This window comes from Microcebus murinus, chromosome 11 (genome assembly GCF_040939455.1).
Source record: "Microcebus murinus isolate Inina chromosome 11, M.murinus_Inina_mat1.0, whole genome shotgun sequence".
In the NCBI taxonomy this organism is placed as follows: Eukaryota; Metazoa; Chordata; class Mammalia; order Primates; family Cheirogaleidae; genus Microcebus; species Microcebus murinus.
The window spans coordinates 53,547,887-53,574,912 of record NC_134114.1 but is presented as its reverse complement, the minus strand read 5'-3'; the positions used below and the strand labels follow the sequence as shown (position 1 = coordinate 53,574,912).

Genomic DNA, 27,026 nt, shown 5'->3' with positions numbered 1-27,026 from the left:
GTGCAGTGGCTATTAACAGGCACGATCCCCACTGCTGATGAGCATGGGAGTTTTGACCTGCTCCGTTTCCAGCTTGGGCCGGTTCACCCCTCCTTAGGCAACATGGTGGTCCCCCGCTTCCTGCAGACACCCGATTGGCATAGCGTACTACAGCCCAGAACTCCTGGGCTCAAGCAATCCTCCCATCTCAGCCTCCTGTGTAGCTGAGACTATAGGCGCGTGCCACCACGTTCGGCTATTTTGGATTTTTAAATCTGTGTTTGAAATAATCTATAATGGAAGCAATTTTTCCTCTCCTGATTTGCTAGTCAGCTTTTCTTAAGACCTTTTCAGACCTTTTACTGGGAGCTATATACATGATCTTCCCTACTTTGTTTTTTGATAGACCACTCGATTCCCCTTTGATAAAATTTAGATTTCTGACTTTTTTATTAATAGCTTATTTTAAGGAATAACAAACGCTGGTATAAAATGATAACGGCAGATGGTATATAGCTAAAGGCAAAACACAGCTGAAGTTTGTGCTGGAGGATTGAGGTTCTATTTTAGCAACTTGAGTCTGTAATCCTTTTCTTATGGAAATGAGCAAAGGCATGTGAGAATCCCGTTCTACTCTGTGGCTACCTGAAATGTGTATTTGGGAAATTAACAGATGGCTAGTTTGTTCAGGTGGACTTCTAGCTATCTAAAAAAGCACATAAGGATTCTGTTATTGGGGAGATAGAGATGACTCAGTAGAGACACAAGATCATGGGTTTAAGGTCATGGGTTCACCCTCAAAGCATTGAAAATCTGGCGGATGAGACAGAAAACTAGAGTTGATAAACATCTAATAATAATTCAGTTTGATGAGTAATGTATTTTAGGTATCAACAATTGTAGTCATTGAAGAGTGAGCAGTTAATTTTGCCTGGGGGAAGGTGTCACTGAGAAAGTGATATTTAAAAGTGGCTTTGAAGGGTAAGTGGGTTGTCTGAGAAGGGGGAAGGAAAAGAACATTCTTAGTAGACATCTGAATGGAATATAAATATATGAAAGAAGGCACAGAGTCATGAAAGTTCAGAGTATTTAGGACCATATCCTGGATGAGGTGGTGGGACTGACAAGTAGGAGACATGAAGATAGAGGTCTCGTTGTAAGGGGTCTTAAATGCCCTACTAAGAAGTCTGGCATTTTATTGGCCAGGAAGCTATCAAAGAATTTTATGTAGGGATAACATGATTAAATACTTTAAGGATATGTTAATAATTTTTGCAGCAGTTGGAAATTTGTATTTTAAAGTCAGGAAGTCAATTAAAAGAGCTGTTTTAGGCTGGGCGCTGTGGCTCACGCCTGTAATCCTAGCTCTTGGGAGGCCGAGGTGGGCGGATTGCTCAAGGTCAGGAGTTCAAAACCAGCCTGAGCAAGAGCGAGACCCCGTCTCTACTATAAATAGAAAGAAATTAATTGGCCAACTGATATATATATATAAAAAAAAATTAGCCGGGCATGGTGGCACATGCCTGTAGTCCCAGCTACCCGGGAGGCTGAGGCAGAAGGATCACTCGAGCCCAGGAGTTTGAGGTTGCTGTGAGCTAGGCTGACGCCACGGCACTCACTCTAGCCTGGGCAACAAAGCGAGACTCAGTCTCAAAAAAAAAAAAAAAAAAAAAAAAAAAAAAAAAAAAAGAGCTGTTTTAGTAGTTCCTGTGAAAAAGGATGAAAATTAGGAAAGTGGTAGTAGGAATGGAGAAGGATTCAGATTTGAGGGAGATTTTCGGGCAGACAGAGTGTGGTAACTCCATTGTCTTGTGTGGAGGAAGGGAGGGAGGGGATGAATCTGGGTGGTTTTGCCTTGGGTGCTTAGGTATTGGTGGGAGGCTGTTAACTAAGATTGAGGATACAAAAGAAGAAGTAGATTTGATAATAAAAACTTTAGTTCAGTTTTGACATGGGAAGTTCAATGTTCCTGTGGAACATATGAGTAGAAATATATAGTTAGAAATGTAAGTTGGAGTGCAGGAAGAGATGTGGATATTTGCCTGGGCCCCAGAAGCCAAGGTAATTTATAGTGTGGATAGGATTAGTCAGAACTGTTGTATAGGCCGGGCGCGGTGGCTCATGCCTGTAATCCTAGCACTCTGGGAGGCCGAGGTGGGCAGATTGCTCGAGGTCAGGAGTTCAAAACCAGCCTGAGCAAGACCCCGTCTCTATTAAAAATAGAAAGAAATTAATTGGACAACTAAAAATATATATACAAAAAATTAGCCGGGCATGGTGGCGCATGCCTGTAGTCCCAGCTACTCGGGAGGCTGAGGCAGGAGGATCGCTTGAGCCCAGGAGTTTGAGGTTGCTGTGAGCTAGGCTGACGCCATGGCACTCACTCTAGCCTGGGCAACAAAGTGAGACTCTGTCTCAAAAAAAAAAAAAAGAACTGTTGTATAAAGTGAGTATCTGTGTTTGTGAATGTTAGTGTGAGGATGTGTTACTGAAAACAGCCTGATAACTCAGGCTGGAGGGAGGATGCCGACCAAAGGTACTCTCTCCTGAGATGTGACCATTGATTTCCTGAATCAGGAAAAAGGAAATGTTAATCTGCTGGGAGATAAGAGGAGGAGGAAAGTTAGCTGAGTGCAACCTGTCCACCAAATATTTATGCTTTTCTTTATTCTGATCATTGGCCAGCAGCTGCCCAGTCAGGGATTATATCTTCCAGTCACTGTTACAACTTTAGGGAGCTGTGCGACTAGTTCACCCCCAAAGTAATGAAAGAAATGATGTGTGTGACTTCCAGTCAAAGCGATTAAGATGCATTCATTTTTCTCATCTGTCTGCTTAGTGGCAGGACTTTGAGGACCTAAGGGATAGGGAGGCCACAGGTAGCAGGAAGCTGGGTTTCTGTGGTAGTCTGTTTCTTTGTGGCCCCAATGAACCATGCTTTCCAATGTTTATATCCTTGTGGCCTGCTGGAGTCTGGGCTGGCCCTGTGACTTGCTTTAACTGGGAGAATGCAGGACACAGGACACTGTGCTAAACCTTAAGAAGGTTGCCGCTGTGGTACTCTTAGAAGCTAGTCACCGGATAAGAAATACGACTCTTAAGATGACGATGTGGTGAAGAGGCCGCAGTGGCTCTGTGGAACAGGACGGAGGCTCTGATGGCAAGCCCAGCTGTGCTTTCAGTCAGCAGCCAGTACCGAGTGCCCCTGCTGATGCCATATGAGAGTGGTGATAAATAGTGAATACATTTTTGTTTTAAGCCGACATGTTTTGGGCCGGTATGTTAAACAGGAATAGATAATCACAACAGTTCCTGGATGATTGTGAGGCAGAAAACCATTCATTGAAAAGACAGTTCTTTCCTGTAGTTTTTCCCTATGGAATTGTCTTGGCACTCATGTTGAAAATCAATTGACCATAAACATGTGGGTTTGTTTCTGGATCCTTTATTCCATTGATCTATCTGTTCTCATGCCAATAACACACTGTCTTGATTACTGTAGCTTCGTAGTAAGTTTTGAAATTGAGAAGTGTGAGTTCTTTAACTTTGTTCTTTGTCAAGATTGTTTTGGCTGTTTGGGGTCCTTTTCATTTTCATATGATTTTGAGGATCAGCTTGTCAATTTCTACCAAAAAAAATCCGTCTAGGATATTGAATCTATAGGTCATTTTAGGGAATACTGACATCTTAACAATATTAAGTCTTTAGATGCATGAACATGATATGTCTGTTTTATGTTCTCTCATTTCTTTTAACAGGGTAGTTTTCAGTGTATCAGTTTTATATTTCTTTTTAAAAATTTATTAAGCATTTTATTTTTTTAATTTTAATTTTAATTTTTTGAGACTGAGTCTCACTATGTTGTCTGGGCTAGAGTGCCGTGGCATCAGCCTAGCTCACAGCAACCTCAAACTCCTGGGCTCAAGCAATCCTTCTGCCTTTGCTTCCCAAGTAGCTGGGACTACAGGCATTCGCCACCATGCCCAGCTAATTTTTTCTGTATATTTTAGTGGGCCAATTACTTTCTTTCTATTTTTAGTAGAGATGGGGTCTTGTTCTTGCTCAGGCTGGTTTCAAACTTCTGAGCTCAAACGATCCGCCCACCTCGGCCTCCCATCGTTCTAGGATTGCAGGCGTGAGCCACCGCATTCGGCCCAAGCATTTTATTTTTTGATGCTATTGTAAATGGAATTGTTTTCTTAATTTCGTTTTGGTTCATTGCTGATGTATAGAAATGCAGTTGGTTTTCCTATATTAATCTTATATTCTGCATCCCTGTTGAACTTCATCATTAGTTTTGATAGCCTTTTAGTGGATTCCTTAAGATTTTCTATATACAAGATCATGTCATTTGTAAATAGAGATAGTTTTGTTTCTTGCCTCCCCACCTGAATTGCCTTTTCTTTTTCTTTTTCCTAATTGCCCTGGCTAGAACCTCCAGTACAATATCAAATAGAAGTGGTGAGAGTGGACATACTTTCATTTTTCCTGATCTTAGGGGAAAATATCTATTTTTTTCACCAATGAGTATAACGTTAGTTGTGAGTTTTTTGTAGATGCTCTTTATTAAGTTGAGAAGTTGAGTATTTTTATCTGGAAGGGTATTGGCTTTTCTCTGATTATTGAGATGATCATGTAGCTTTTGTTTTATTTACATTTATATGAGCTTTTCCATTCTTGATCTTGAAGTAAGTGCCATGTAATCCAGAGCTTAAAGATAGACATAAGTGGTAATCAGCATTTGAATAAATTGCAGAAGTCTTGGGGGTAGATAAGATTACCCAGAGAGAGAATATAGAAAGAGAAGAAGGCCAAAGATAGAACTTTGAGAAATGTAAACATTCAGTCTATCATGTGCAGTGCTAAATTCTATTTCATTTGAGTTAATAAATTTCATGAAAACTTGACCTAAGGTAGCAGATTGTGATTTTTGCTTTACCATGTAACTATGCTGCTATCTGCAGCTATTGATGTATCTTAAGAATCTCTGGTAACACTGGAAGTTTTTATTCCCTTTATTTAATTGCATGTATATGGGCTAAACCCTGGAGAGTAGAAGTATGTAAGGTGAAGGGAAAGGAAAAGAACCAGCATGATTTTTTCTTTTTGAAATGTACATGTCAAGTAAATAGTAGAAGGACTTCAAACTTTGTGAACACTCCTTGTTCCATAAATTGACTATTGTAACAGTACTCTTAGATGTTGGAATTTACCCTTTCTCTACTAGAAGGAATGTTTCTGTGAAAATAGAAAACAACTTATGGGAAATTTTTTTCATACAATTAATTAGCATTCCTTTGTAAGGAACCCAAAGCATGTACAATACTCAGCAACCATAGATCTCTGACTTTGTATTGAGAAGTAGAACTAGATAGTGCTTTCTGTTCTCATTCATTTTTGCTTTGATGTTATATTAATAAACCAATTAAATAATATGATTGGTAAATCAGTTTGTGAGATGTTTGTTTCCTGACATTTTGTTTCTGGTTTGAACTACATTGTTAGAATTATCCAAAATCATATGAATAATCTGACAGGAATAATATTTTATTTGAGGCAGAAAGGGATAGAATATTGACTGACAGTAGGAATTCTAAAATTAATAGAAAGTGGGAAAACCACAATATGTGCCCTCAACTTGTAAATTATCTTAAGACATATTACAGGAGCTAATGTATGTGTTTGGATGATCATAACCCAAATATACAGCAGGGTTCTTAAAAGGCAAATCAGCATAGCTGTGTATAATAGGGAGAGACATATTTAGATAACTACAAACTATTTTTGCTGTTTAACTTTAAACATGTAAGATATATTTAGAATGAAATCCACAGGAAAAATGTTTGCTGATTTAGCCATTTTTAAGACATGTTTCCAATTAGTCCTTAAAAAACTATAGCCCTTAAAAATTTGGAGAACTAATTCATTACTATCATAAAGTATATAAAAATAAAATGGTATTCATAAGGAAATAAATAAAAGGAAAGGATAAATGTTCAGGTACTAAGTTTATAATTAAATACTTCATGTCTTCTAAACTCTATACAGTCATCAAATACTCTGAATTTGAAATTTTAATAGTTGATGAGTTTTAAAGTCGCATAAGTCTACAGACAGTGATAGTATATATAATACATATAGTCAAGTATTTGACTTTCAGAAAATGATAATGAACTTTAGTAGATAATACCATTGGCAAATGTAAGATACATAGCTTTTCCTTATCACATGTATACATTATGATGTCTAATAACAGCTTGAAAATACTTTATGTTACAGAATTTACATTTCTTTAACATTTTTCTTGATGTAGGAAAAAAAACCAAACATTTTTAGAAAGATGTTAACTTGTGTTCACTGAATGTATATATATCCGAATGTGAAAAATTGTTGGGTTTCTGTTCTTATTACTGCAGGAAGCATATGTGCCTCATTTCTTACCCAAAGTTACCAACTGCCAGTTCTTGATACAATGTTTCTAAGAAAGAAATACCGAGGTAAAGATTTTGGGCTTCATATGCTGGAAGACTTTGTTGATTCCTTTACAGAAGATGCGCTGGGCTTGCGATATCCTCTGTCTTCTCTCATGTATACAGGTAAACGGTCTAAGTTAAAAACTGTTAAACTTGTCTCAGTATTACTTCTGACTTGTTTCTCCACAATATTGTAATTGTGTATATATCAAAATTGAGTAAATTTCACCTGGACATGGTGGCTCATGCTGAGGCTGGAGAATCACTTGAGTCTAGGAGTTGGAGACTAGCCTGGGCAATATTGTGTGACCCTGTCGCTAAAAAAAATTAAAATAATTTTGAAATTAAAAAAAATTAAGTAAATTTGGAATCTTTGGCTCTTTAGGACTTAATTTTGCAAATGTGCCCTTATCTAATAATGTATCTGGCTTTTTGGGGGTGTGGTAGCTTTTTAAAAATTTAGATATAATTTACATACCATAAAATTCACCCTGTTAAAATGTGTAATTCAGTGGTTTTTAGTGTACTCACAGTTGTGCAAGCATGGCCACTAATGCGAGAACATTCTCATCACCCTGAAAAAGAAACCCTGTACTGATTAACAGTCACCATTATTCACCATTCCATCCTTCCTCCAACCCCTGGAACCACTAAGCTATATTCTCTATGGATTTACACATTCTGAATGTTTCATGTAAATGGAATCATACAGCATGTGGCCTTTTGTGTCTGACTTCTTTCACTTAGAATTTTTTCAAAGTTCATACATATTTATAGCATGAATTAGTACTTCATTTCTTTTTATGACTGAATAATATTCTATTGTATGGATATATTACATTTTGTTCCAAAGTGATTATACCATTTTATTTATTTATTTATTTATTTTTTATTTTTTTTTATTTTTTGAGACAGAGTCTCACTTTGTTGCCTAGGCTAGAGTGAGTGCCGTGGCGTCAGCCTAGCTCACAGCAACCTCAAACTCCTGGGCTCAAGCGATCCTTCTGTCTCAGCCTCCCAAGTAGCTGGGACTACAGGCATGAGCCACCATGCCCGGCTAATTTTTTTCTATATATATTAGTTGGCCAATTAGTTTCTTTCTATTTATAGTAGAGATGGGGTCTCGCTCTTGCTCAGGCTGGTTTCGAACTCCCGACCTCAAGCGATCCGCCCGCCTCGGCCTCCCAGAGAGCTAGGATTACAGGCGTGAGCCACCGCGCCTGGCCTGATTATACCATTTTATATTCCCATAAACAACATATGAGGGTTGCAGTTTCTTCACATCTTTGCCAGCATTTTTTATCTGTATTTTTTATTATAGCCATCCTAGTGGATGTGAAGTGGCATCTCAGCATAGTTTTGATTTGCATTTGATGTTCAGCATCTTTTTGTATGCTATTGGCCATTTGTGTATCTTCTTTGGAGAAATGTCTATTCAGATCTTTTGTCCATTTTTTTCTTTTGGTTATTTGTGGTAGCTTTTTAAATTAACAATGACCAAAAATGTTTCAAACATACAAAAAGGTATAAAGAATGAGATAATTAATACTCATATACTGTTCATGACAAATGGATTGTTACCAGTACAGTTGAAGCGTCCTGTGTACTCCTATACAGTTCGACTCCCTTCCCTGGGATAAGGACCCATCCCCATTTGACATTTATTTTTCCCATGCATTTTTTAGACTTTTTTTTTTTTTGAGACAGAGTTTCACTCTGTGCCCAGGCTAGAGTAAGTGCCATGGTGTCCGCCTAGCTCACAGCAACCTCAAACTCCTGGGCTCAAGCAATCCTACTGCCTCAGCCTCCCAAGTAGCTGGGACTACAGGCATGTGCCACCATGCCCGGCTAATTTTTTCTATATATATTTTTAGTTGGCCAAATTAATTTATTTCTATTTTTAGTAGAGACGGGGTCTCGCTCTTGCTCAGGCTAGTTTCGAACTCCTGACCTTGAGCAATTTGCCTGCCTCAGCCTCCCAGAGTGCTAGGAGTACAGGCGTGAGCCACCACACCCTGCCTCATCTTTTAGACTTTTAATACATTATGTGTGTATCCTCAAATGATATATTTTTTTCATATTTAAAAACTATATAAATTGTACTGTATGAATTCTTCTGTGTTCTGCTTGCTTTACCCAATCTTTATGTTTGTGAGATTCATCCATGTGGATTCATGTAGTTCTAGGCGTCAATTTTTAGTGCTTTGTAGTATTCCATTGATGGATATACCATTGGCGATGTTTTTAAAACCATTAGTGGATTTATTTTTCCATTTATATAAAGGTCATACAACTCCTTTTTTCTTCATGAAGTAAGATTTAATCCAAGGAAATAATTAATTTGGAAACTTTTATAAAATTTATTATTATTATTATTATTTTTTTTTTTTTTTTTGAAACAGAGTCTCACTTTGTTGCCCAGGCTAGAGTGAGTGCCGTGGCGTCAGCCTAGCTCACAGCAACCTCACACTCCTGGGCTCAGCAATCCTTCTGCCTCAGCCTCCCAAGTAGCTGGGACTACAGGCATGCGCCACCATGCCCGGCTAATTTTTTGTATATATATATTTTTAGTTGACCAATTAATTTCTTTCTATTTTTGGTAGAGACGGGGTCTCGCTCAGGCTGGTTTCGAACTCCTGACCTTGAGCAATCCGCCCGTCTCGGCCTCCCAAAGTGCTAGGATTACAGGCGTGAGCCACCGCGCCCGGCCTTAAAATTTATTATTTATTTCAATCTAGCATTAGGTGTTTATTTCCACAGAAAATATGTTTTTATTCTAAGTCCTTCCTGTTTAATATAAAAAGTGGTCTAGAAAACAGTATTGCATGCCCACTTTGAATCATATGATGGACGTTATATGCCCTTGGATAATCCTAAAAAAAATTACCCCTAATTACTGCAGAATAATTACCCCTATTTACCTACCTAAATAATTACCCCTAATTATTTACAGAATTTGGGGAGGAATGCAGAGACATCCATTGCAGGCAGAATCCCTTAATACTTACTTTCTTCTATGAATCTAATGATAATTGAATACCAAATGAATTACAGATGGGTACCAGCTGTCTATCTTTTCATTAAGTCTCGATGGTCTGAAACTCTTTATTTTTCCTTCAATTCATATGGAAGATTCCCTGACAATGTTTTATTGATGCCATCTATGTGATTTTATGAATAGAACTCTGAAATGTGAAAATAATTGAATATATTGAGAACAGAAATTTTAATAGTCCTGTTTCAAACTATGTGGCTTCTCTATCACTTTCTGTTTCTAGCCTATTCTTGGAAGAATACAGTGCTTATTAGATTTGAAGGGCTTGGATTTCTATCTGATTTTCTCTACCAACTTAATAAATAGTTCCTTGATGTTGTGTATATGTAATGATTCTTTGATGACCTTCGCTTGTTTCCAATAATACTTTTGAACATTTTAGGAAAGATTATAGTGTTTTACTTTGCAAGCTTTAAAAAAATAGATAAAATTTCTTCATTTCACAAATAGGTAATGAATGCCAAGTATGGATGGGCTTGGTTTCAGGCTAGAGTAGATAATTAGCTAAATATGAGTACTTGGTTTACATAGCAGTACTTGGTTTACATAGCAAACCATACACTATCTCTACTGTCTTACTGTCTCTAGGTATACTATATTGCATGTATACCTAGAAACAGGGAATAAATAAGGTCAAGGTTCTCTGTAACTCAGCTGTAGTGTAATTTTGCATGTTGAAGTATTTCTGCCCCAAACAGGGTCCCTGACTTTTCACCAATTAAAAACATTTTTTTCATCAACACTTGCTAAGATTATTATTTAAATTTGAGTGATAACGGTACAAATTAGAATATGTATCAACAGAAAATGGGGGCACTTTGCATAAATTTGAGAGACAGTGATACAAGAATGTTCTTGTTACATATCCAAAACTTACCTTTATCAGTCTTATTTTTAATTTAACAATGATTTTTGTTTTTTATTCACTTTCATTTATTTTTAAAGTTTTGTTTTTAATATTTATTTTGGTGACATTTGATGCTATTAATATTGAATTATTTTCACTGAATAGGTAGTACAATCACAAATTCCTTGTTTCTTTATTTTTAGGGGTTGAGGGGGCTGTGAGGTGGGGTATTCAGTTGCCTTGTTTGTTTTTGTTGAAACTGAGTCTCAACTCTATTGCTCTGGGAAGAGTGCAGTGGCATCATTGTAGCTCACTGCAACCTCCAACTCATGGGCTCCAAGCAATCCTTCTGCCTCAGTCTTTCAAATAGCTGGGACTACAGGCTCCTGCTGCAATGTCTGGCTGAGTTCTTTTCTTTTTTTCCTTACTTTTTGGTAGAGAAGGGGGTCTCAATTTTGCTCAGGTTAGTCTGAAACTCCTGACCTCAAGCAGTCCTCCCACCTTGGCCTCCCAGAGTGCTAGGATTACAGGCGTGAGCCACTGTGCCCTGCCAACAAATTCAAAAGATATAAAAAGGTTTCAGTCTCTCATTTTGTCCCTTTGGCCACCTTCTTTCTGTTCCTGAGGCAAATAATGTTATTAGTTTCTTATGTATCATTCCAGACATACTTTATGTATATGCAAACAAAATACATATTTCCTTTTTCTTCCTTTTCTACAGAAATGTTACACTTTATACATTAAACCTTTTTTTATTCACTTAATATATTTAATTCCACATCAGTGTGTAAAGACCTTCCTTTTTTTTTCTTTAACATGGTATGGGCCATTCTTTTTTACATACTAGGTTACAAATGGATACTATAACTTTTTTTTGAGACAAGAGTCTCACTCTTTTGCCCAGGATAGAGTGCCATGGTGTCAGCCTAGCTCACAGCAACCTCAAATTCCTGGGCTCAAGCAATCCTTCTGCCTAAGCCTCCTGAGTAGCTGGGACTACAGGCATGCACCACCATGCCAGGCTCATTTTTTCTATATATTTTTAGTTGTGCAGCTAATTTCTTTCTATTTTTAGTAGAGACAGGGTCTCACTCTTGCTCAGGCTGGTTTTGAACTCCTGACCTTGAGCCATCCGCCTGCCTCAGCCTCCCAGAATGCTAGGATTACAGGCGTAAGCCACCTCACCTGGCCTGAAGTAGTAAAATCTTAAAAGTGAAATTGCTGGTTCAGTCACTTTAGATCTGCATTTCTAAGTTCAATCAATTTTGCTGAATTGCCTTCCATATAGGTTGTACCAGTTTACACTTCTACCAGAAATGTATGAAATGCCTTTTCCTCACATCATAGCAACATTGTTCATCAAATATTTTTTTTTTTTTTTTTGAGACAGAGTCTCGCCTTGTTGCCCAAGCTAGAGTGAGTGCCGTGGCTTCAGTCTAGCTCACAGTAACCTCAAACTCCTGGCCTCAAGCAATCCTGCTGCCTCAGCCTCCTGAGTAGCTGGGACTACAGGCATGTGCGACCATGCCTGGCTAATTTTTTTCTATATATATTAGTTGGCCAATTAATTTCTTTCTATTTATAGTAGAGATGGGGTCTCGCTCTTGCTCAGGCTGGTTTTGAACTCCTGAGCTCCAACAATCCACCCGCCTCGGCCTCCCAGAGAGCTAGGATTACAGGTGTGAGCCACCGCGCCCGGCCCATCAAATATTTTTGGTATTTCTTAACATAATAGGTAAAAAGTGTTATTGGGATAGCATCTTAAAAATCCACTTTATTAAGTTATAATTTATATACAATAGTGTTCTTACTTTAAGTGTGCATTTTGATGACTTCTGACATATGTATAAACCCTTGGTATCATAGATGGCATTTAGATGTACAGTACTTTCATTGTTCCCCAAAGTTCCCTTTGTCCCTCAGTCTCCTAGCTTCCTTCCCCTCCAAACTCCTGGCTCCAGGCAAGCACTGATCTGCTTTCTTTTAGTACAGATTAGATTTTTCTTTTCTAGAGAGTCATAAAAAAATGGAAGTATACAGTATATATACTTATTCATTGATATATGTACTTCATTCCATTTTTATTGTTGAGTATTCCTCATTTGTATGGCTATACTACAATTTGTTTATTTGCCTGTTGATAAACGTTTGGTTTCTTTCCCTTTTTTGGCTATAATGAATAAGGCTACATGAAAATATCTTTGTATGGACATATGTTGTCATTTCTTTGGAGCAAATACATAGGTTTTCTTTGGGATAATTTTGTTTTTAGAACTCAAATTTAGAAATTCTTTATATTCTCTGAGTACTAATCCTTTGTTGTATTCTAAATTTCTCCCAATCTGTGTCTTTCTGGTATCATTTTCATATAAAGATATGCAGTCCAGTATAGCAGCCACTAATTTAAATTTAAACTTATATTTAAGTTTAATATTAAATAGAATTATAAGTTCCCTTTCTCAGTAGCCACATGTGGCTAGTGGCTACTGTATTGGACAGTGCTGATATAGGACATTCCTATCACAGAAAGTTCTGTTGCATAGTCCTGATATAAAAGGTTTTAAATCTTAGTCAAGTTTGTCATAATTTTTCATTATAGACTGTGATTTTTTTTAGTCTTTTTTTGAATGATATTGATGTGAGGTATGAGATCTGACTTTATTTTTTTCTATATGGATTTTTATTACAGCACTCTTATTTTAATAGTTTATCCATTTTCTTTTGGAATGTAATGCTCCTTTGTCATTTGCCAAGTTCTTTTTTGTTTTTTTTTTTTTTTTTTTTTGAGACAGAGTCTCACTTTGTTGTCCAGGCTAGAGTGAGTGCCGTGGCGTCAGCCTAGCTCACAGCAACCTCAAACTCCTGGGCTCAAGCGATCCTCTTGCCTCAGCCTCCCGAGTAGCTGGGACTACAGGCATGCGCCACCATGCCCGGCTAATTTTATATATATATATCAGTTGGCCAATTAATTTCTTTCTATTTATAGTAGAGACGTGGTCTCGCTCTTGCTCAGGCTGGTTTTGAACTCCTGACCTTGAGCAATCCGCCCGCCTCGGCCTCCCAAGAGCTAGGATTACAGGCGTGAGCCACAGCGCCCGGCCCATTTGCCAAGTTCTAACGTATGTGTGATTATTCCTGGTGGGGCATTTTTAAATTTTTTTTGGTATTTTCTATTTCTCCCTTGTTTATATATCCATATGTCAAGACCAGATTGTTTTAATTACTGTGGTTTTTATAACTATTTTTTATAACTACTTGACAAGTCTTTTTTCTTATTTTGCTTCTTAGAACTGACCTGCCTGTTCTTTTCCTTTTTTTATATTTTTAAAAATTGATATATAATAATTGAACATACTGAATATTTTTTCTTATCCTTTGTTCTTTCATTTTGACTTTGGGATCAAGTTTTGTAAAGTGTCATTAAAAAAATCTGTTGGAATTTTATTTGGAATTGCATGGAATTTATAGGTTAATTTGATGAGAATTGGTGTTTGTTTGTTTGTTTGTTTGTTTGTTTATTTATTTATGACAGAGTCTCACTCTGTTGCCCAGGCTAGAGTGCCGTGGCGTCAGCCTAGCTCACAGCAACCTCAAACTCCTGGGCTCAAGCAATCCTCCTGCCTCAGCCTGCCGAGTAGCTGGGACTACAGGCATGAACCACTGTGCCCGGCTAATTTTTTGTATACATATTTTTAGTTGGTCAGTTATTTTTAGTAGAGATGGGGTCTCACTCTTGCTCAGGCTGGTTTTGAACTCCTGACCTTGAGCGATCCTTCCGCCTTGGCCTCCCAGAGTGCTAGGATTACATGGGTGAGCCACGGTGCCTGGCTGAGAATTGGTGTTTTTATGCTGTTGAGTCTGACAGTCTTTTTATTCATTTCTTCCATTATGTCCTTCAGTAACATTTAATAATTTTGTTAAAGTTAAAGCAGATTTTTATTAGGCTTTTTATTGTTTGGTCATGCTAAAACTCTCATTTAGCATTTTATTAAGAATTTTTATTCATAAATGAGCCCGGCATGGTGGCTTACGCCTGTAATCCTAGCACTCTGGGAGGCCGAGGTGGACGGATCGCTCGAGGTCAGGAGTTTGAAACCAGCCTGAGTGAGAGCGAGACCCTGTCTCTATTGTAAATAGAAAGAAATTAATTGGCCAACTAAAAATATATAGAAAACATTAGCCGGGCATGGTGGCACATGCCTGTAGTCCCAGCTACTCTGGAGGCTGAAGCAGAAGGATTGCTTGAGCTGAGGAGTTTGAGGTTACTGTGAGTGAGGCTGATGCCACGGCACTCACTCTAGCCTGGGCAACAAAGCGAGACTCTTTCTCAAAAAAACAAAACAAAACAGTTTTTATTCATAAATGAGGCCAGCACAGTGGCTCACGCCTGTAATCCTAGCACTCTGGGAGGCTGAGACGGGAGGATTGCTCAAGATCAGGAGTTCAAAACCAGCCTGAGCAAGAGTCAGACCCCTGTCTCTACTAAAAATAGAAAGAACTTAATTAGCCAACTAAAAATATATAGAAAAAATTAGCCAGGCATGGTGGTGCATGTTCGTAGTCCCAGCTACTCGGGAGGCTGAGGCAGAAAGTTTGCTTGAGCCCAAGAGTTTGAGATTGCTGTGAACTAGGCTGACACCACAGCACTCTAGCCTGGGCAACAGAGTGAGACTCTGTCTCAAAAAAGAAATTTTTTTTTTTATTAATAAATGAGGCTTTCCTTGTGTTCCCTTGGTGATGTTTTGGTATCAAGATTATGCTATCCCCATAAAATGAGTTGGGCAGCTTTTCATCTTTCTGTTTTTCAAAAGAGTTGATATTTGGGATTTCTAGGAAATTCTAAATGTGTTTTTCAGCTTGCAAGCAGTACTTTGAAAAGTATCCAGGAGACCATGAACTCCTTTGGGAGGTTGAAGGTGTGGGACACTGGTACCAGCGAATACCAGTCACCAGAGCGTTACAGAGAGAACCACTTAAACTTCCAGGTAGGAGTGTTTTCAGTTTGAATGCAAGTCCAGTTTAAAAAGCAGTGGCTAATAATGACTGTGACTTACACTCCAGAGTAATGTTGTATTATAACATAATCTTTCTAGTAACAGACCCTCTTTTCTAAAGTTTGAAATTTTATCACGTATTAACTTTGGAGTCACTAATAAGGAGACCTCGAATAGCCCACTTGAATGTAACAGCCCAATAGGAATTGGTGGGTAAGAAATAAAGACATTACTAAAACAGCATAGAATAGGCATCAGAGGATCAAAGGTAGCACCTGCCCTCATGCATCTCTCCCCAAAGTCACTAAATCCTTATAACTATTTAACACTCTGTATAGTGGCAAGGTTTCATTAGGATGCTATTCAGAACTTTTATGAAAATCACTACAAACAGTGTTACAGTTAAAACCAAATACTGATTGGGTTACAATTTTTAAAATTCTTCTGTACACAGCAGTTTCTCAAATTGAACCTAAAAGACCTATATCTGGAGAATATGGTCCCGCACCTGTTCCAGAATACGAAGCAGGAGCTGAAGACAATCAGTCTAGTGAGATTCCTCTAACTGTAGGTACACTGTATGTTTATTGTAGGAAAAAATAATTTTTATGTTTTCTAAAAATAGATTGAGTTTAAGTTTTAAATGTTATAGTTCATTCAACAAGCTTCTATAATTGCTATTTATTAGTTTTTCTGGCATCTTCTGTTAATTCATTATTAAAGACTTAATTTTCTTAGAAAAATAATTTTAATAATAATGGTATTAAAAGATAATTTAATGATAATGGTATTTAAAAATAAAGGTAATTTAGAATATGCATAAAATAATATAGAAGAAAATAAAAACCTATAATCTCACTATTCAGATATAGCCACTGATAGCATTTTGGTATATGTATTTAATATTATACATTATAAAGCATGTATCTGTGCACTTGATTTTTGTTTTTATTGTTTTCAGCTGCTTCTAACTGCTTTTCTCAGTTAATGTCGGTAGCATTTTCCATGGCATTACTGTTTTAAAACATGATTGTTAAATAGCACACTATTACCTATTTTATGTAAATACCATCATTTATTTCCTTAACACAGTATACTTACGTTTTTTACATTTTTAAGTGGTTCAGGGACAACAACATTTATACACGATTCTTTGTGATATGTAATTATTTCTCTGCACATATACATTAATTTCTAGAAGTGGAATTATTAATAGGTCAAACATTATGAAGTTATCGTGGAAAGTGTGACTGTGTATATGCTAGGTCTTTGGAGAATGCACTGTACTTTGCACATGCCAGGTATTCTGAAAGTAGACAGGCAGGTCCCATTAGAGAACTTCATAGGACTTACCAGGTCCTTTTCTAGAACTGATGTTTTGTGGTACTTGATATTACCCCAAATATGGGCCCATTAATAGGATTCTGGAAATTTATTTTTATTCAAGGTTTTGTTGTGATGGCATTTTTTACAGTTGTATTTTTGTACATATATATCTGAACTTATTCTTAGTGAGAAATATGTCTATGTGAATGCATAGGCATTTCAGAGATAAGTGTTTTGGAGAATTATTTGTTCTTCTTATTTTGTGTTTTAATTAGCATGAGAGTTGACTATATTTTAATAAAAAATTGTAAACATGTTTAAGAATAACATAAATAATATAATTATATTAAAAAAGTTAGATTTTTTGTTTTCATTTTTTCTACATTTGGAATTTCACACTTTAGAATAAGCCCCTGTTCTATTACTACTGTCCAGATTCCTCATATATACACAGATTCATTTAGTATTGGCCAGATATCATAAAATCAAGGAAAGAAAATTTCTTTTTCCCATAATGTAATGAGGATAATGATATACTTTAATATTAAGGCAAGTAATTTTAAGTATGTCATTTGAGTGAGGATATATTATAGTGGCACCAGTTTATAAGGTTGACAGCATAAATTAGATTAGAGTTTAGAATCTAACCTAATTAAATTAAATTAGATTTTAGGGCCTAACCTAATTAAATTAGATTTCAGAAATTCATATTCTTCACATTACTTTAATGTGTTAATAATTCAAGGAAAGTGTTTATTTCTCATATTAAATGATTTACTTTATGTGTCTTTTTGTCAGTAACCATAGGAGGAAGTAGTTTGTTTATTTCAACTACATGATTTATTTTTCAGGTGGTGATGGTATTTTTATCTGCTTTTTCCTAAAACATCTATGTCTCTTATGATACTTTTTGTACCTTTTATTTATTCATCTTTATATCTTATCTGTTTCTAGTTGAACTGTAGGCTTCTTGAAGATAAGATTTTTATCACATCATCTGTCACAGTTGCTCCCTCATTTGTGTTCTATAAATAGAGCTTCTCGAAGTCTGTGTGCCTACAAGGGTTCTAGTGATCCTATAATGGGTGGATGGTGGTTTATATAATAAAGTAGGTGCTGTGGCAAACACTGGACATACAATATAGATATGGTTCTTATACATATGGGAGAACTAGATGGTTGATTGTTAGAAACAGGTATGTAAACAAATATGCTACAGGATGATAATTGCCTTAATTATTATAGCAAGTGATGGTAGGCTCATAACAGAGTATGACTTTTAAAGAGTGGGAGTTCTATGACAAGAGTTGTCAGGGCACTTTAGAGGATAGCATATTAAAAATAAAATGTGGAGATATGAAAGGAAATGGCATGTTTGATATGAAAGAGGAATGTGGTCTTGAAGACGTTGAGAGTTTGTATTCTAGGCAGTGATAGATCATTTTAAAGTTTTGGTTTTTTTTTAAAGTAAGGGTGTGGCAGAATTTGTGACTTGGAAGTATCACTGTCATCAGAGTAGAAGGGATTAGATGGGGTGTAATTAGAGGGATACCAGTGAGGAGGCTACTGGAATAGTTAAAGATAATAAAGGCCTGAACTAAAGAAATGGCAATACAAAGGACAGAGCAGTTTTGAGAGATTCTTCAGTTAAGATTAACAGGCTTTGTGATTGATTAAATGAGGGATAGGAAGAAATCATTACTGCCTCACTGGTTTCTGGCTGGAACGACTGACTGAATTGTTATTCGCACTAACTAAGATAGGGGATAATATTGGGAAAGATAAAGTTTATTTTTGGAAAGGTTGGATGTGAAATTGGGTGGGACACCCAGTGGGAGACATTTCATTAGAAATAGAGCTTTGAAAATCAGAAAGTTAGGGAGCTTAAGGTGTATATTTGGATTCATCAGCAGATACAAGTTGAAGTTAAGTTGGTAGGTTAAAAAGTAAAGGGAGAGGGCCAGGCTCAGTGGCTCATGCCTGTAATCCTAGCACTCTGGGAGGCCGAGGCAGGCGGATTGCTCAAGGTCAGGAATTCAAAACCAGCCTGAGCAAGAGGAAGACCCCATCTCTACTATAAAATAGAAAGAAATTAATTAGCCAACTAATAAATATAGAAAAAATTAGCCGGGCATGATGGCACAGGCCTGTAGTCCCAGCTACTTGGGAGGCTGAGGCAGTAAGATTGCTTGAGCCCAGGAGTTTGAGGTTGCTGTGAGCTAGGCTGACTCGACGACACTCACTCTAGCCTGGGCAACAAAGTGAGGCTCTGTCTCAAAAAAAAAAGTAAAGGGAGAGTATATAGACTGAAAAGAGAAGGTGGCTGAGGACAGAATACTAGGACAGACCAGTATATCTCACTGTAACCTATTGGATGGCTTGCATATGTTCTTAGCCTTATCATTAACTGCAGCTTTGTTTTTAAGGTAAATTTTCTTAACAAAAAGTATTACTTGAAAAACATTTTAAAAGTTTTTCTCTGAAGCTGTGAATAAAACAAATTGACAGAAAAAATAGTCTAAAACTTCGGGTTTTAATCTCTGTCTCTGTTTTAGATTGATTCTCTAAAAGATGCCTTTGCAAGTACTTCTGAAGGTAAGAAATTCAGCTGATCTATCAGAAAGTGAGACATTTTGAGTTAAGGCTGTGTGTGTGACTTATCCAACTGTAAAATCTAGATCTGGATTCCAGTGCTACCACTGCCACTGATTTTGGCACATGAACATTGAATAAGCTATGGTACCTCTCTTTTCCTCATTTCCTTACCTGTAAGATGGAAGAGAATGTAAATGAAAATGCAAAAGCACTTTTGCAAAGCTCAAGGTAACATGGAAATGTGAGAAATGAATATTGACAAAGTTATTTAATAGTATAGAAAAGACATAACTTACTAGCCTGATGTAAGCGAGGGAAGGGCAAACCTGTATGATGGTGGGGGACATAGGTAAACTAGCATACTTCTTGCATTTCTCTGTATTGTATTAGGTAATCCTTTGAAGGCATATAATCAAGTGCAGCTTTGCCATTTTCTTGTCAGGTCATGATAAAACGCCTGTTTCTACTCGTACTCGCAGTAGTCATCTAAAGCGGCCAAAGATTGGAAAACGGTTTCAGGACTCTGAATTTAGTAGTTCTCAAGGTGAAGATGAAAAGACTCCCCAGACTTCACCTACAGCTTCAATCAACAAGTAAAGAATTGCTTATTTTACTCTTATTATTTTGTTTATTCTTATTTTCATGGTATTTAACATTTAAGGTAGAGGCTATTATTGCATTGTTTGTGTAGCAAATGACCTTGATGTAGAAGTTTGTATTTGAATTCTTCTGTAATATTACTGTTTATATGGTTCCTAGTGGTGTTAACTTGATAGTGTTACAGAGAGAAGTTGTTAGGAACGAGAGAGTGGTATAAACTCACTATTTAATCTCTCATGTATGAAAATCCACGATAATCTAGTGATTATATTATCCCAAATGAGTCATTATCACCAACTTCTTTTTTTTTTTTTTTTTTTATTTCCATATCTTGGCTATTGTGAGATCACCAACTTCTAATTTGATTTTTTAGTAATGCTGAAGGTTAGTCAATTTTTAAAAACCTTCAATTTTACTTTATTAATTGATCCATTTTACTGGGCCATTGGATATAATTTATAAATTAGGGCTAACCACAAATGGTGTAGTCAGTTCCTCTGGGAATTTAGTAGCCAAACTGAATCAATAGAATACTTGGGTCACAACTTTAGCCTTTAAGCCAGGCGTGGTGGTGTGTGCCTATAATCCCAGCTACTCGGGAGGCTGAGGCAGGAGTTGAAGACAAGCCTGGACAACATAGTGAGACCGTCTTTAAAAATAATAAAATAAAATAAAAACCTTTATCTTCTTTTTTTTTTTTTTTTTGAGATAGAGTCTCACTCTGTTGCCCAGGCTAGAGTGCCCCGTTGTGTCAGCCTAGCTCAAAGCAACCTCAAACTCCTAGGCTCAAGCAATCCTTCTGCCTCAGCCTTCTGAGTAGCTGGGACTACAGGCATGCGCCATGTGCCACCATGCCCAGCTAATTTTTCTATACATTTTTAGTTGGCCAAATAATTTCTTTCCATTTTTAGTAGAGACGGGGTCTTGCTCTTGCTCAGGCTGGTTTTGAACTCCTGACCTTGAGCAATCCTCCCGCCTCAGCCTCCTAGATCCTCTGTCTTTTTTTGAATGTTAACATAAGATTCTAAATTATATTTCTGCTAATAGTTTTGCCAATTGTTCCTGAATCAACCGTTTAGTTAATTCATAACTTTGCCGTTTTAGCTGTCAAATTATTTTACTAAGGTAGGGAATTCTGTAACTATGCTAATTTCATTATGTAAATTTTGAATTTGAGTAATTATATATGTAAATGTCTTATTGGTGAAAAATTCATAGTGTTAAAGGCAAATATAAGTTAATATTTAAATCTAGTAATTTGCAAAAAGAATAGGAGTTTACATAACTGGTTTTCTCACTGAGCAATATTTTGATGTAGTACCCTTTTTAGAAGGGAATATATCAATTCGGGAATTAATGTGGAAATTTGTTTACTTTTCATGAATAAAACAGTAAGACTAAATGGTTGAGTATTTCCTCAGACATAGGAAGAACAAACATCATCTTTGCCCTTGAAGAATTGACTCCCTAGTGGTAAAGAGAGACATTCACACAGTTAAGAGCGTTGTAAGGTAGAGAATGCTGTGAATGGACGGGAGAGACTGATTGGTTCTAATTGAGGGAATGGAGAGATTTGGCATTCGGGCCAGGGCTTCAAAGATAAGCAACAAACAGTTGGGAGAGAAGACTTTCTACTGTAAGAGAGTCCATTTGGTCTGTAGGCCAAATGTGGCCTGCCACATGTTTTTTTTTTTTTTTTTGAGACAGAGTCTTGCTTTGTTGCCCAGGCTAGAGTGAGTGCCATCACGTCAGCCTAGCTCACAGCAACCTCAAACTCCTGGGCTCAAGCAATCCTGCTGCCTCAGCCTCCTGAGTAGCTGGGACTACAGGCATGCGCCACCATGCCCGGCTAATTTTTTCTATATATTTTTAGTTGGCTAATTAATTAAAAACAAAAAAGAAAGGATTCCCAAAATTTTATATTCATCCTTAATAAAACAAATAAGAATCGTTTTCTTTGGTTTTCTAGACTGGAGTCTACTGCACATGCATCAGAGAGCTCAGAAGAATTCTTGGAAGAAGAACGGGAACAGAGAGTGATTGAATTTGAAGATGAAAGCGGTGATAAAGATGCCCAGCCAGCGCCAGAAACCCAGCCACACTTAGAGAAGCAAGATGGTAAAAAGGTGTGACTAAAATGAATGGAAGTAAACTAAATTTTAACTTTCTTAATTGTATTGTTAGGAAAATATGATGTATGTAGAGTCTTAGTAGAAATTGTGTTTAGTGTTAAAAAGCACATATTTATTAAGCAAGATCAAGTACTGGAGTTGGGTAGAGGATAAAGTTACAATTTCAATTATAAATTTCTGTATTTATAAAAGTTTGAGTTATATCAAAGATAAAATAGGGAATGTTTAAGTAGTGAGATCCTTCAGTGCATATAAAATATAATTTGTGGAATTAAACACATTTAGTACATAAATGATGTGACTATAAGTTGTACCTTATAGAACCAATTAGAATGCCTTCAGGTCCAACAAACCTTCCGTTGCACCCATGTTTTGGTTCGAAGGATAGGAATTAGTTATCCAGAAAAAAAATAACTGACCACAATTGATCTTACAAATTCCTGGAAAAATAAACTTTTTTTTTTTTTTTTAATAAATTACTAGAAAACAGACCAGGTGTGGTGTCTCATACCTATAATCCTAGGATCTTGGGAAGCTAAGGTGGGAGGATTGCTTTGGGCCAGGAATTTAAGACCACTGTGGGCAACATGGTGAGACCCTGTCCCTACAAAAAGTGTGGTGGCATGTACCTGTAGTCCCAGCTGAGGCAGGAGGATTGCTTGAGCCCAGGAGTTTGAGATTGCAGTGAGCTATGTTTGGGCCACTATACTCTAGCCTGGGCAACAGAGTAAAAGCTTTGTCTCAAAATAAATAAATAAATAAATAAATAAAATAAAATGAACACTAGAAAACAAATAGGCAAACTCTTTATGACTGAGTAAACTCTTCATCTGGCTTGATTTCTATAGCTTTACAAGTACTTATCTCTATCTTCTATTTTCCTCCTCTTTATCCATTTCCTCTCTTTCTTTCTTTTTTTTCTTTAGTATCTTTACTCTTTTCCTCTCTACAGATGCCTTATTTCTTCTTTCATATGTAGTTAAGTTGCTTGCAAAACCTTTTACTTGTTTGCCAAGTCTATCCAGCTGGTGAATAAGGGAAACTTTATTACTGGTTTTATTTTTTTAAGTCACTTCTATTTAGCTCCTGTTTCCTCTACTTCATGAAACTATATATATATATATATATATATTTTTTTTTATTTTTTTTATTTTTTTTTATTTTTTGAGATAGAGTCTCACTCTCTTGCTCGGGCTAGAGTTCCTTGGCGTCAGCCTAGCTCACAGAAACCTGAAACTCCTAGGCTCAAACGATTCTCTTGCCTCAGCCTCCTGGGTAGCTGGGACTACTGGCAGGTGCCACCACACCTGGCTGATTTTTTTCTATTTTTTAGTTGTTTGGCTAATTTCTTACTATTTATAGTAGAGATGGGGGTCTCACTCTTGCTCAGGCTGGTCTCAAACTCCTGAGCTCAAGCAATCTTCCCACCTCAGCCTCCCAGGGTGCTAGGATTATACTCATGAGCCACGGCACCTGGCCCGAAACTATATTTTTTTAATGGCATTTTTCTTCTGTAGGAAATTGGGGAAATGAAGAAAAGTACATTTTTTAAAAACTAGGATTTATATGCATATAGATTTTTTTTTTTTTTTTTTTTTTTTTGAGACAGAGTCTCACTTTGTTGTCCAGGCTAGAGTGAGTGCCGTGGCGTCAGCCTAGCTCACAGCAACCTCAAACTCCTGGGCTCGAGTGATCCTTCTGCCTCAGCCTCCCGAGTAGCTGGGACTACAGGCATGTGCCACTATGCCCAGCTAATTTTTTATATATATATATCAGTTGGCCAATTAATTTCTTTCTGTTTATAGTAGAGACGGGGTCTCGCTCTTGCTCAGGCTGGTTTTGAACTCCTGACCTTGAGCAATCCTCCCGCCTCGGCCTCCCAAGAGCTAGGATTACAGGCGTGAGCCACAGCGTCCGGCCTTGCATATAGATATTTATGGAAATATATATTTGTGGCTTTTTCTGTCTTTTAAAAGCTCAAGATTATACTGTATGTACTTCATATAACCTGTTTCATTTATCCAACCAGACCTACACCAATGACAGCTTCCATTTTAATTGTGCTGGCTTTTTTTTAAAACCTGGGTTGACTACTCTCCCTTCCTCAAAGTCCCTTGGCTTTATTATATTGCTGTATTTTGGTTTCTTGGTTTTCCCGACTCTGAAGTTTTATTTTTATTTATTTTTTACTCTTCTTCCTTCCCCTCCTCACCTTATTGTGGACACTCTGAGTAACTCATTTCTTGACTTTCTGATCTTTGGTTTATGCTCTCTCTTTTGAAAATACATCCAGTCTAATGTCTTCTGTTGTCTCTATGGGGATGATGAATAACTCTAGATCTTCAATATTGATCCAGACTCTAGTACCATAATGTCATTTGCCTTCTGAATATTTCTATTTAGACAGACATCTTCTCTCATATTAAATTCAACAAAATCTCAAAATTCTTTCTTAGTATGGCTCAATCAATCATGATCATCCTATCTCCACCTCCCAAGTAGCTGAACTACAGGCATATATAAGTTCCCCTATACCTGGCCAATTATTAAAATTTTTTTTGTTGAGACAGGATGTCACTGTGTTGCTCAAGCTGGTCTTGAACTCCTGGCACTAATTCCCTGTTTCTCATCCTTCATTCTGTTCTCAAACCTAAAAGTTGAAGAACTTTTCTCTTCCATTGCTTCTTACTTTTAGTTACTCACAAAAATGTACAAATTAATTTATAAATTTAATTTATACATTTCTCCCACTCTTATCCTGTTAAGAGTTTTATTACAATTACTTTTTGTGTGAAATCTATTCTCTATGCCATCTGGTATATAATAAAGCATATTTTTACAATAAAATATACATTTATAAAAAGTTTTTATTTTAGGAAAAGTTTATTGTAGTTACTTTATTTTAGAAAAATTTATTATAGAAAAAAAAAGTCTCTGATTTCAACATCCCTTCTGGAAAATTATCTCCTATATGTTAGGGGTCCTATATAATCTGAACTTTCAAGTGCATTAGTTTTCTAATTTTATTTTTTTTATTTTTATTTTTTTGAGACAGAGTCTCACTTTGTTGCCCAGGCTAGAGTGAGTGTCGTGGCATCAGCCTAGCTCACAGCAACCTCAAACTTCTGGGCTCAAGCAATCCTGCTGCCTCAGCCTCCCGAGTAGCTGGGACTACAGGCATGTGCCACCATGCCCAGCTAATTTTTTCTATATATATTAGTTGGCCAATTAATTTCTTTCTATTTATAGTAGAGACGAGGGGGTCTCACTCTTGCTCAGGCTGGTTTCAAACTCCTGACCTCGAGCAATCCTCCCGCTTCGGCCTCCCAAGTGCTAGGATTATAGGCATGAGCTACCACACCTGGCCTCTAATTTTAATAATGGTAATAAAGTTCCCCTTAATTATTAGAATGTTACTAGTATCAATTAGAAATATGTGACATTAAATTGAAGTGAATTGGTAAACATTAAAAGAATAATTTGAGAAATTGGAGGGCTTGTGTTAATCAAACTGCATTTCTATATTTTAATAATATGATGCAAGGAGCCAGGATTATTCAGAAATGACTCTGGGTTGAGTGACAATGAGCTAGCTGAGATTGGGGCTCTTTTCCCCCAGCAGGAAGCAGCAATCAGTTCAGCTTCCCATGAGACACTGTGGCAAGGTAAACTGCAACTTCCTCAGGCCCCAAAGGTTCCAGGTGCAGAACAGCTGGTGTTAAGTAAAGAGCAGGACTCCCTCTGGACCCTTTGTACTGAAAAGGGTCTTCCCATGATTGCCCTAGAAGAAGGAAGAATAAGAAGTGTGCTGGGTCTTTTCATTGAATCTCAGACCCACAAGTTTCTTTTCTTTTCCTGACTCTGCCTCATGAGTTTCCTCTTTTCTCCCAGTTAAGACTCTCCTTAAACTCATACCTTATAACAAATTTATCTTGAGTCCTGATACTTGACAGGTAGGGACTGAGAAGGGACTTATTTTGCATGACAGATAAATTTGTAATCATGTCCTAATCTCTCGCCCCACCTATGATGTAGGACTCTGAATTAGAGCCTATGAATGGTGAGATAATGGATGATACACTTAAGACCTCACTTATAACCGAAGAGGAGGACTCCACTAGTGAAGTTTTAGATGAAGAGTTAAAATTGCAGTCTTTTAATTCCAGTGAAGACTCTACAAATATTGTTCCACTGGTGGTGGAATCTTCAAAACCCCCTGAGCCTGATGCACCAGATAAGGTAAGGGAGAAATAACCTATTTTTTTTTTAAAGTATGCCAATGTTGGTGATGTCACGGGGAGGGGGTGTGGCATATATATCTGCCTCCACCTTAAGATGTGCAATCCTTCAGGAAGATTAACTTTTATGCTAGATTTGATAGTATAAGAAAATGCAATTAGTAATATTTCATAAATTCAAATTGTTATAACTGTACTCATGTCTGACTGATGTTATAGACTTAGGGAAGTGCTTAGAAAAATGGATAAAGCATTATTTATCAAATATCTGAGTACCTATTACTTACATAGTCTATGGCCAATACAGTAATTTTAATTTGCTTTAATTAGGGAGACAGATTAGATGAGTGGAAAAAAAGCTTGGTGGAGGATTTTAAAATAAATTTGTGTTACTTTTGAGACAATATTCCAACAATATTTTCGACAGTATGGCGAAAACAGTATTGTATAGCATTATTTTATTAGTGTCTCACCTGAATAAATGAATAAAACTTCCATTGCAATGAAACCATAGTCAGAATTAGTGGGGTGGCACAATGTCAGGTCCCAAGGGGTACTTGGTTCTGGCTCCAGTAATACCAGGAAACTGCAAACTTTGAGTTGATTCATGGTTTTGAGGAATCTTGGTAAGAAGTTTAAAGAGATAATATAATTACTTTCATTATATGTTTAAGAACTTAGTGTATCAAAATTACCATGTTGAGGCAGTTTTTAAGAAAAAGGGTTGTATTCAGAATATGTACAAGTGACAAAAGTAATGAATACTGAATATTTATATTGTAGTTCA

At 36.9% G+C, this 27,026-nt stretch overlaps 1 protein-coding gene across 3 annotated transcripts in view; it reads left to right on the top strand.

Annotated features, from left to right (window-relative positions):
* The window catches only part of FAM169A (family with sequence similarity 169 member A), a 74,544-nt gene that overhangs the window by 42,167 nt on the left and 5,351 nt on the right, over positions 1-27,026 (top strand). For 2 of the 3 annotated variants that reach the window (XM_020290103.2, XM_076008109.1), the window contains 7 exons: positions 6,396-6,575; positions 15,211-15,339; positions 15,803-15,915; positions 19,230-19,269; positions 19,712-19,862; positions 21,839-21,995; positions 26,037-26,240. In XM_020290103.2, the coding sequence (XP_020145692.2) occupies positions 6,396-6,575; positions 15,211-15,339; positions 15,803-15,915; positions 19,230-19,269; positions 19,712-19,862; positions 21,839-21,995; positions 26,037-26,240 (974 nt within the window). The remainder of the gene's footprint in view (positions 1-6,395; positions 6,576-15,210; positions 15,340-15,802; positions 15,916-19,229; positions 19,270-19,711; positions 19,863-21,838; positions 21,996-26,036; positions 26,241-27,026) is intronic. The other variant, XM_012783610.2, reaches the window with a different exon arrangement.